This window comes from Tamandua tetradactyla, chromosome 4 (assembly GCF_023851605.1).
Source record: "Tamandua tetradactyla isolate mTamTet1 chromosome 4, mTamTet1.pri, whole genome shotgun sequence".
NCBI lineage: Eukaryota > Metazoa > Chordata > Mammalia > Pilosa > Myrmecophagidae > Tamandua > Tamandua tetradactyla.
The window spans coordinates 68,695,770-68,707,975 of NC_135330.1; the positions used below are offsets into that span (position 1 = coordinate 68,695,770).

A 12,206-nucleotide genomic window follows, 5' to 3' on the forward strand; every position below is an offset into this window, starting at 1 on the left:
TTAGTTTTTTGCTTTTTCTTTTGCATGGGCAGGTTCCAAGAATCGAACCCGGCATGGCAGGTTTGAACTTGAGCATGGCAGGCGAGGATTCTGCCACTGAGCCACTGTTACATTGCTGGACATTTAGTTTTGGCATAATGCCTTTGTTACATTCCGTGGAATTTGCCTATAGACCCTAGCTTACATTGTTTGTACTTTTTCCCATACGCTATCTATTTTCAATACTCTGCAATACTGACATTCCTTTGTTCTTCTTTGTACAAAAACATTTTTTAAATTGTACATTTAATCACCATTATTTTACATTCTAGGCATTCCTAAATTATACCATCTCAGTCTTTATCCTCTATCTTACCTTTTGGTTTCATACATGCCCCCAGCCCTTCTCCCTCAACCATACTCACACTCGGCTTCATTCAGTGTACTTACATTATTGTGCTACCATCAGGTAGTATTGTGCTATCCATATCTGAATTTTTATAGTCAGTCTTTGTTCTAGTTTGCTAGCTGCCGGAATGCAATATACCAGAAACGGAATGGCTTTTAAAAGGGAGAATTTAATGAGTTGCTGGTTTACAGTTCTAAGGCTGAGAAAATGTCCCAATTAAAACAAATCTATAGAAATGTCCAATCAAAGGCATCCAGGGAAAGATACCTTGGTTCAAGAAGGCCGAAAAGTTCAGGGTACCTCTCTCAAGTGAGATGGCACATGGCGAACACAGTCAGGGCTTCTCTCTCGACTGGGAGGGCACATGGTGAATGCGGCGTCATCTGCTAGCTTTGTCTCCTGGCTTCCTGTTTCATGAAGCTCCCCAGGAGGCATTTTCCTTCTTCATCTCCAAAGGTCGCTGGCTGGTGGACTCTCTGCTTCGTGGTGCTGCAGCATTCTCTGCTCTCTCTGAATCTCTCTCCAAAATGTTTCCTCTTTTATAGGACTTCAGAAACTAATGAAGACCCACTCAAATGGGTGGAGACATGTCATCCCCTAATCCAGTTTAACAACCATTCTTGACTAAATCACATCAACCAGGGAGATGATCTCATTACAGTTTCATATATACAGTATTGAATAAGGATTATTTTACCTTTAAGAAATGGGATTTATATCAAAACATGGCTTTTCTTAGGGGGCATATATTCTTTCAAACCAGCACAGTCTTGTTGCACAATCTATTCCTTCAGCACCAATTGCCCAATCTCCACCGTTTCTATCTCCTGATAACCTGTGTTCTTAACTTAAATTCCCCAACTTCACTCATTAATACTAGTTCATATTAGTGAGACCATACAGTATTTGTCCTTTTGTTTCTGGCTAATCTCACTCAGCATAATGTCCTCAAGGTCCATCCATGTTGTTATATGCTTCATGACTTTATTCTGTCTTACAGCTGCATAATATTCCATCGTATGTATATACCACAGCTTGTTTAGCCACTTGTCTGTTGATGGACATTTAGACTGTTTCCATCTTTTGGCAATTATAAGTAATGCTGTGAAAGTGTCCACTTGTGTCCTTGCCCTCATGTCCTCTGAGACATGACAATGGGATTGCTGGATCATATGGCAGTTCTATACTTTGCTTTCTGAGGAACCGCCAAACTGTCTTCCACAGCAGTTGTGCCATTTTGCATTCCCAGAAGCAGTGGATAAGTGTGCCTCTTTCTCCACATCCTCTCCAGCACTTGTCATTTTCTTTTCTTTTTTTTTTGATAATGACCATTCTGGTGGGGGTGAGATGATATTTCATTGTGGTTCTGTTTGCATTTCCCTAATAGCCAGTGAAGTTGAGCATCTTTTTATGTGCCTTTTAGCCATTTGTATTTCCTCTTCTGAGAAGTGTCTGCTCATGCCTTTTGTCCATTTTTAAATTGGGTTATAAGTCCTTTTTTTCTTTCTGCTTCTCAGCCTTGCTCATTTCACTTGTCTTGTCTTAGATTTCACTGATTCTTTCTTCCGCTTTCTCCATTCTGCTGTTGAAACCATCCTGGGAACGTTACATATCAGTTACTGTGGACTTCAACTCCAGTTGTTCTGTTTGATTCCCTTTTAAAGTTTCTCTCTCTTTTTTAAGATTCTTATATTGTTGTTTCATTGTACTGATATCCTTTAATTCTTTTTCTGTACTTTTCTTCATCTCCTTGAGTTATTGCAGATCTTTTTTTCTTTTTTTTTTTGTCTTTATCCATTATGTCCATTGTCTGGTGTTCTTTATTCGTGTTTTCCGGATTTTTATTCTGTTTGGGTGAGCCATCATTTCCTCTTTGTCTTGTCGTTTTCTGTTGCATACTGTACATTTTAATATTTTAAAATATTAACTCTTGGGTTATTCCTTGAAATGTCTGTTTCTTGAGCTTGTAACCAGCTGGTGATATGATAGAGATTTTCTTGAATGTCAGCCCTCCTATCAGGAAGGTCTTCCCAAGGTGAATGCAAACTGTAGGGTTATTTTTGTCTTTTCTGGGTCTTTTGTCTTGGCCTGTACTTGTTAGTGGCCTTAGGATGTCTCATGATTATATGAGTTTGAATGTCCCCTCTACTTCCCAAGAGACAGTCCTTCTCTCACTCCCAAGTATCGGCTACTGGACTTAAAGCAGGAAAGCTTTTGCCCTAAACCATCCACCACAATTGTTTCTTACGCTGCTTTCATTGCCTCAAGCTGCGTTTGTGTGGAGAGAAAATTGTTGAAGATAGGGGCATGTTGGGAGAAACAGTGACCACCCCCTGAGCTAGGTCCCTAGTGATTTGATCTAATGAAAAGCAATGATCACTGATCAGCCATGTACCCTGGATCTTGGGGAACATGGTTTTTATATCTCTTCCCTGGCACTGGGTGGTGTGCCGGGAGCCAGGGTTGATTATCTCCCTCCGGCCAGCTGAGAGACTGGGGGATGGAGATGGTAGCCACTAGAGAATGCATGCACAGTTATTGACCGCAATGTACCAGCCTCTTCCTCCTGTTCTTCCCTGGATGCTGCAGTGTTCTACTGGACTCCAGAGTTTTGAAATAGTTGAATCAGATTGTTCTTGCCTGTTTTAATAGTTGTTCTAGTGGAAAGACTAATTCTTGGAACTTTCTCCTCTACCATCTTCCCACCGTCCTTTGGAGTGTTGTGGTTTCATTTTCATCTATCTCTAAATATTTTCTGATTTCTCCTCTGATTGGTTGTTTAAGAGTGTGTTCTTCAGTTCTCACATATTTGTAAATTTTCCAGTGTTCTTTTGATTATTGATTTCTAGCTTCATTTCTTTGTGGTCAGAAAACATACTTTGTATGATTCAGTATTTTCCGCTTTTTTGAAACTTGTGTTCTAATTTATGATCTGTCCTGCAGAATGCTGTACTTGAGAAGAATGTGTATTCTGCTGAAGTGTTCTGTGTGTCTGTCACGTCTATTTATTTGATTTACGGTGTTGTTCAAGTCCTCTATTCCCTTGTTAATTTTTAAAAATTACTGAAAAATAGTTAAATTTTGACTTGTAACATAATGGAAGCTACTGAAATTCATGTATGCAAATAACCTTTAAGCACAACTGAATCATTTATATTCTTACATTGCCTTCTAACATATTTTATGCCTAATTAGAGAATGTAGCAAAATCCCTAGTGTTAACCCTGAAATCTTAGACTGAGACTTACAAGGTAAAGACTGATACTTAGGTCAAGGAAAAAGAATTATGAGCCATGCATCTTTCATGGGGAACATGAAAATCAATAACAAGAAGGCAGAATCATTAAATATGCAGGTAGACACACAGTTTTCTTTACAAAACATCAGGAACTATAATTGTAATGTTTTACAAGCCATCATGTATCATTATTTTCTATGCACTTGTGAACCTGTTCTTAAAATTTCAAGGAAAAATATTAATTTCAGTTTTTTGCCTCTTAATACATGAGAAGTATTCTGAAACAGATAAATAAAACTCTTTTGCATGTTAATAAATGTGTGGCTTCTTGTTCTTCCTATACATATTGAAGGTATAAGATCTTCAGTTACCTTATTTTCAGCTAGAGTTAGTCATGAGGTTATATTAGATATTTACACAAAATCAGTCCTTTCTTTACCCCAGTTCTATCTGAAAATACCAGGAAATGGTGAAGATGGTGTGAAAATGGTAACTTATAAAATGTAGACTCAGCTACGGATTTAATTCATATACCTTCCTATGACAGCTGTACAAAAATAGACTAAAAAATACAAAGACATGAAGCAACACATTCTGTCTGATCTTGCATCCTACTAAGAGGGAAAAAAAACTTTCTAATGCTTAATACACAAAAGAGCTCAGGATGACCTTAACCATGTTCAGTTTTCCATAGGTCCTTTGATACCTTCAATTCCTTAGGCTGATCATTTCAGCTCCGAAGCATTGTGCCCTTTAATTAGTTATTCTTAATTATGCTCTGTCTTCTCTACCTGTGGAAGTTTTCTGACCAAAGCCTGGCAGTTCATTTTTGAGAAGTTTACAGTTCCCCTTCATTGCCATCTCAGCCAGTGGAGCTGAGTGTTTCACCATTGAGGATTATCATGACCCCAACTGCTTCTGTTTTTTCATTATTGAATATAAGAGTTTAATCACAGTTTTATAAAAAGGAGCATGATCTGGCATGAAATATGACTATGAAGGCTGTAGGCTTCAGAGGCATTTCCCAAAAGAAGGATGGATAATTTGCGGCCTGAGTTAATGTCTATAGGATCTCTACCTCTTACAATCCTGGGTTTGATTTCCCCCCCTTTTTTTTAAACAGTTTTGTTAACACACCGTACAATCTATCCTGAGTGTACAGTCAGTGGCTCCTGGTGTAATCACATCCCAACTGCTTTTTTTTTTCTTTTTTTTTTTTTTTAATTAACGGAAAAAAAACCCGAAATTAACACAACATTTAGAAATCATACCATTCTACATATGCAATCAGTAATTCTTAACATCATCACATAGATGCATGATCATCGTTTCTTAGTACATTTGCATTGGTTTAGAGGAACTAGCAACACAACAGAAAAAGATATAAAATGTTAATATAGAGAAAAGAAATAAAAGTAGTAATAATAGTAAAAAAAAAAAAAAAAAAAAACCCTATAGCTCAGATGCAGCTTCATTCAGTGTTTTAACATGATTACTTTACAATTAGGTATTATTGTGCTGTCCATTTTTGAGTTTTTGTATCTAGTCCTGTTGCACAGTCTGTATCCCTTCGGCTTCAGTTACCCATTATCTTACCCTGTTTCTAACTCCTGCTGGACTCTGTTACCAATGACATATTTCAAGTTTATTCTCGAATGTCCGTTCACATCAGTGGGACCATACAGTATTTGTCCTTTAGTTTTTGGCTGGACTCACTCAGCATAATATTCTCTAGGTCCATCCATGCTATTACATGTTTCATAAGTTTATCTTGTCTTAAAGCTGCATAATATTCCATCATATGTATATACCACAGTTTGTTTAGCCATTCTTCTGTTGATGGACATTTTGGCTGTTTCCATCTCTTTGCAATTGTAAATAACGCTGCTATAAACATTGGTGTGCAAATGTCCGTTCAGCACATAAATTCCACTACATGATGTGTGTTTATGTGCGTCTGTGTGTGTGTGTGTGTCTGTGTGTGTGCGTCAGCTTTTTTTTTTTTTTTGACTGTTAACAACATATCCTAGAATGCTGAAACTTTATATTCAGTCCATCAGGTATGATTGCCATCTGGTTTTCAAGTCTGTTGAACAACCTGTTTGACCATGAATAGGAAAAAGATGCAACAGTTATTGGGGTCTTCTCTCCATAGGATATAGGGCATTCACGTTTGAACTGCCATCTACCGTTGCCCAGGCTGAATATTCAGAAAATGGCATGTGTGCTTCCTTTGACCCAGGGCTATCATTTACAATCACATACTCCACAGTTATGACTTCTTTTAAAGATCCTCTATGTATTGTGTGTAGCTTCAAGGAGGTCAGACAGTAACATTTTTTGGCTAGTACTCCGTTAGGGCTGTCACTCCCTTCAGAATATCCCACTAGAGAACCTGATCAGCGGCATCCACGTGCTCTGCAATTTCTCGTATGGGGAAGAAGGGGCCTTGGGGTTGGACGGGATGTGGCAGCTGCTCATCTTCTTGGGGGCTCCCTCCTGTGTTCTACACTTGGCCTTCTCAATAGGGCTCTTGCTCCAGCTCAACCTCCTTACCCTCTGCCAGGGCCAATGTGGACACGGCCAGCAGCTGTTCAGGACCATGGTACCCGGTTGGCCTGAGCCTGGCCCTCCCACCACCTCCCAGGGAAAAGAGATTGAAATGGCCAGGCAGGCAGCCTGAGGAGAGTCCGTAGTCAGTGGAGCACTGAGAACACAGGATGTAGGTCATTCCCAGGGTGTAGGGATGGAGGTCAAGGGCTCTGGTGTGTGATCCAGACCTCTCAGCCCCCTGCTTACCACACCCTGTATTCCTCTTGTCCTGGAAAGACACAACTCGTGCCAACAGGCTGCTCCTTGCACTATCACAGGACCCTCATGTAGAGATGTTTTTTTTTCCTCATATAGAGTTTTGAGAGCATTTGAAAAGAATTTTTCTAATAGTTTATATATTTAAATATGTCTCTATATGTATGCATATGTCTACACATACACACGTGTATGCGCACACACACACGTTAGGCATGCTCTTTCCTAAAGAGTATGCCTGAAAGTGTGACTGCTTTTAAAAAGCAGTATGACCGCCAAGAGGTCCTGCACATTTTTGGTAAAGGAGACCAGGCACAGTATTGATCAATCCAAAAGTTGTATTGATCCAAACCGATGTGGGACATGTATTTTTTTTTGCCTGAGGTAGGGGAAAGAAGGGAAGCGGGTGGTGTGTGCCTGGGTGTTGCATCTTTCCGAGGAGGTGGCTCCGCTTGTCCGTGTCTAATGGGCACCTTTGTCTTTCAGGAGGCCTGGCCTTGGCGCACGTGCTCTTTTTCTACGTGAAGTACTTGGTGCTCTTTGGCGTTCCAGCTCTGCTCATGCGCCTGGATGGCCTCACGCCGCCACCCCTCCCTCGCTGCGTCAGCACCATGTTCAGCTTCACGGGCATGTGGAGGTCAGTGGCTTGGCTTGCTGAAGCCCGTCGTGGGTCTGGTGGACTTAGCCATGGCTTGAGCGGCTTCCAGGGGCTGGGCTGAGGTCATTTCTCTGCCCCTTCAGCCACACGTGGCACTTCGGTTTCTTCATCTGGCTAACAGGGTGACAGTCCGTGCTTTCTGATTGTCCTGAAAATACCAGGTTGTGGAAATATGTGAGATAAGATAGTTTCCCACATAGTAGGTGTACAGATGCCCAATGGGTTGTGTTTGAAGTGGTTTCTCAGTATCTTGTATACTAATGAGTTTACTGCTTTCCGTTTGAAAATGACATCTATATATGTGGGATTGTTGAATAAAAAAAAAAAGATTCTTAGTGTTATTTTAAGGTAATAACATAGGCTGCAATGGCCATTTGCTAGTTCTCAGACCTCGGGCAATTCACTAAATCTCTGTAACATTCCCTTTTCTTCCTTCTGAAGTAGGAACAATGCTATTATTACTAATAGTAACAATAATTATTTTCAGAAAGTTATTTTTAAAATTAAATAAGCTAATGCATGCAAAACATCTGGCATATAGAAATTTACAAATATTGGCTCTTACCATTCAATTTTTACTATGTTCAATGCACAGGGTATTTATTTGCTTTTTCTGAGTTTTCCCATTGTTTGTGATTTGGTCCCATAAGCTTATGGTTGGCCTGGAATCCTTGTTGAAAAGGTTCCCTCAGCCATGCTGCCCTTTCTGATTCATTCCCAGGTGGGCAGGTGGTCTTGCTTATTGTGTTTTTCTTACCATTGCCAGGATGTAACAAGGGACAGGACCCAAGAGTCAACACCTAATTAAATTTTGCTCCCTGGGTACCTAGTTTGCCTCATGCTAGTCTTGGCCCTGCTCATGATGGCTGTTCCGGGTCAGATCTGTGGCTTATTTAGTCTTATATTTCATCCCTGTGGGCAGAAGATCCAAGCCTTATCTAGAGGAAGAACTTGGTGAATATCATTATCCAGGGTTGCTATTAAAAATGGATGGGGGAGGAGAGTGCTCTTCATCTTGGGTTTTCCGTAGTAACTTATTATAGATGCTGAATTTATCTAAGTTTGTTGAAACTCATTTTATTTTTGGTCCAATTTGCTTCTTGGGGTGGCTGTCAGGATAATTGCTTTGACTTGGCCTTAATTACTTCATGGAATATCCCACGTTGCCCTGTTTTAATGCAAGATTGGGGAATGCTAGCCAAAAGGCTCTCTAATTATGAGGCCAGTGAATGGTTCTTGTTTAAAAGGTGAGCCTGGTTGGAAGGCTCTGGTAACTTTTTTGTTTTTTAAAAATATGCTTTGTGAACATATTATTCTCACATATCTGGGTGACTGGTATGATATAGAAAATACTTAAATTCATTTTACTGATCATGAAAGCAAGCTTCAAAAGATGAATTCTGAAACCGTGGTTGGTATAGCAAATGAATGAATGTATGAAAACAAACAAAAATTTTGTTCAAATACGTACATTTTCAAAAGACATTTAAAAAAGACTATTAAGTGTGCTTGAACAAACCATGTGTGGGGTTGAATTCCATTCATTATGGAGTTAGTTTCTGCTAAATACTTACTGATGCTATAGTCAGCCCCTCCCAGCTGAGGATTTAAGAGTTTTCAGTTGTTCCCAATCTATGCTTAAAAAAAAAAAAAAAATGACAACCAAGAAATCACACGTTTCTGAGGCCCTAATTTGCTCGGCAGAAGTAGAAGGGCCTGTATGCAGGGCCAGTTTCCAAGGAGTGAGATAGGGTCACCTGTCTCATCGCTTGGTATGGCTCTGCCACTGCCTGTGTGCTGGTTTGAAAGGATATATGCCCCCTAAGAAAAGCCATGTTTTGATATAAATCCCGTTTCTTAAAGGTAGAATAATCTCTATTCAATACTGTATGTTTGAAACTGTAATGAGATCATCTCCCTGGTTGATGTGATTTAGTTAAGAATGGTTGTTAAACTGGATTAGGTGACGACATGTCTCCACCCATTTGAGTGGGTCTTGATTAGTTTCTGAAGTCCTATAAAAGAGGAAACATTTTGGAGAATGAGAGATTCAGAGAGAGCAGAGAATGCTGCAGTACCACGAAGCAGAGAGTCCACCAGCCAGCGACCTTTGGAGATGAAGAAGGAAGATGCCTCCCGGGGAGCTTCATGAAATAGGAAGCCAGGAGAGAAAGCTAGCAGATGACGCCGTGTTCGCCACGTGCCCTTCCAGCTGAGAGAGAAGCCCTGACTGTGTTCGCCATGTGCCTTCTCACTTGAAAGAGAAACCCTGAACTTCATCGGCCTTCTTGAACCAAGGTATCTTTCCCTAGATGCCTTTGATTGGACATTTCTTTAGACATGTTTTAATTGGGACATTTTCTTGGCCTTAGAACTGTAAACTTGCAACTTATTAAATTCCCCTTGTTAAAAGCCACTCCGTTTCTGGTATATTGCATTCCAGCAGCTAGCAAACTAGAACAGCCTGCTTATCACCAGACATTAAATAAAGCTCTTTAGAGACCATTTAAATTTAATAACTATACCTCACCACATTACTATCTATATTCTAGTAGTTTCACAAATTTGCATACTCATAAAATATTTTGGAATATATTCCTAGAAAACATGGTGGAGTTCTATATTATATTAAACAACAACAACAACAAAATGCTGATCATCTAGCCCAATTAAAAACTCAGCCTCTTCCTATTACAGGTAAAGAAAGTTTATAGTCCAGCAATACCAATATAGGTAATTTGACAGCTTAGTCCCTTCTTGCAAAGTGATTTAACAACTACAGAATAACTCCTGTTGTCAAAGGCTCTGGCGCAGATGCATAAATACTTAAACAGCTTGGAAAGGTTTTTTTGTTTGTTTGTTTTTTGGTGGGTATGGGTATGGGAGAGAGTTATAACAAAGAGAAAGAAAATGAAGACGGGTACAAAATTAAACAGCCACTAAAATTTCATTTACCAGTTTTTCCATTATGTGGGAGAATATGGGTTAAAGACAGAGGAGGCAGAGCCTCTTACCTGTTCATGGCTATTTAACTTTACTCTTTATTCAGTCTGACAATAATGCCAAACTTGATTTACTAGCTAGAGCAAGAGTAATTCCCTAAAAAGACTTTATGGCATCCTATTTAGTTTTGGTTCTGAGAATCTTAAGTACTTACATTTAAAAATGTTCCAGATTAAATACAAAGGGGTGATATCAACAGCCAGAATCCTCAAAAGATAAGATAAAAAGAATTGACTTTTTAAAAAATATTCAAACTCATTTCTTTTATACGCACATTAGAATTAGTTGGAAAATATGTCTGTACCTATAATTTGGCCTGCTTGGTCTGTAGACCAAGGTCATTTATTTTTTTAAAGCAAGGATTTTTCTATTAAAGAAGAAAATCTCTCTTTTTTTTAAAAAAAAAAAAATCACTAAGTAGGTCTAAAATCATTCCAGAGCTAGTCCCTAGGAACAACTCAGGTGGCACAAGTGTATTATTATTATTTTTTTCATTTAAAAAAAAGGGGTGGGGACGGATTTTATATATCAATGTTAGCAGACATTTCATGTCTCGCAATTTTGTTGCTAGAAAGGTCCCCAAATTCTTTCAACCCATTTGGGAAGTTTCCTAAGTGTGTACATTATAGTAAGCAGCGGTAAAATACCAAAACAATTCTATTGCTAACCAACTGCTACTCTTGCATGTGCCTTTAGTAAACTAGCTGTAAAACAGCAATGCAATAATAATAGAATGCTAATATGTACCATCAGTGGGGATCTGAGTAATTCCAAGGAAGGCCAAATTGATTTCTTTAAAACATCCAAAGCGTGACACCTACTGGGCAAATATTGAGTTTGAGGGGGGAGGGATATGAAAAAATGTCAAGGAGGAGACGTCAACACTTTATTTAGTATTCTAAAGGCATACTTCAGGTAGTTCAACAATGATTCTGATAAAACCAACTGCTCACATACATACAGCAGGCAAACACACAGATTTTTTTTTTAAACTTTTTTTTATTGTATAGTATAACATATATACAAAGCAAAGAAATAAAAAAGCAATAGTTTTCAAAGCACTCTTCAAAAAGTGATTACAGGATAGCTCCCAGAGTTTGTCATGGGCTGCCATACGATTCTATCATATTTTTCCTTCTAGCTGTTCCAGAATATAGGAGGCTAGACGGTTTAAATACTTTTTTATCATCACAATTGACTTTTTTTTCCTTCTTTTTTTTTTGTGAACAATAATATATATACAAAAAAGCTATATATTTCCAAGCACAGCACCACTATTAGTTGTAGACCATGTTTCAGAGTTTGACATGGGTTACAGTTTCACAATTTTAGGTTTTTACTTCTAGCTGCTCTAAAATACTGGAGACTAAAAGAGATATCAATTTAATGACTCTGCATTCATATTCATTTGTTAAGTCCTATCATCAATGTATAATTCCACCATCACCTTTGATCTTTCCATACCTCTCATTGGGATTGTTTAGGCTATGGCAATTCTAAATTTTTGCTGTTGGAAGTGTCTGTCATGTCACTAATAAGGGGTAGGGAGATGGAACTATCTGATGTTCTGGAGAGGGTGGGCTAGGTTTCAGGACCTATCTGGACCAGGGACCCATCTGGAGGTTTTAGGTTTCTGGAAAGTTACTCTAGTGCCTGGAACCCTTGTGGAATCTTAGAAATTGTCCTAGGTGTTCTTTAAGATTGGCTGGAATGGTCCTGGTTGGGGGTTGTCAGGTTATGATAGGTAGCAAAGTCTACCTGAACCTTGTGTAAGAGCAACCTCCAGTGCAGCCTCTCCACTCTATTTGAACTCTTTCTGCCACTGATACTTTATTAATCACACTTCTTTTCCCTCATTTGGTCAGGATGTAATTGTTGATCTCATGGTGCCAGGTCTGGATTCATCCCTGGGAGTCCTCTCCCATGTCACCAGGGAGACTTTCACCCGTGGATGTCATGCCCCAGGTAGGGGGGAGGGCAGTGATTTCACTTGCAGAATTGGACTTAGAGAGACTGAGGCCACATCTGAGCAACAACAGAGGTCCTCCAGAAGTAACTCTTAGGCATGCCTATAGGTAGTCTAAGCTTCCATACTACTTATATAAGCTTCA

At 39.2% G+C, this 12,206-nt stretch overlaps 1 protein-coding gene across 15 annotated transcripts in view; it reads left to right on the plus strand.

Moving 5' to 3' along the window:
• The window catches only part of HHAT (hedgehog acyltransferase), a 472,050-nt gene that overhangs the window by 177,865 nt on the left and 281,979 nt on the right, over positions 1-12,206 (plus strand). For all 15 annotated transcript variants that reach the window (XM_077157719.1, XM_077157721.1, XM_077157722.1 and 12 more), the window contains one exon: positions 6,921-7,071. In XM_077157719.1, the coding sequence (XP_077013834.1) occupies positions 6,921-7,071 (151 nt within the window). The remainder of the gene's footprint in view (positions 1-6,920; positions 7,072-12,206) is intronic.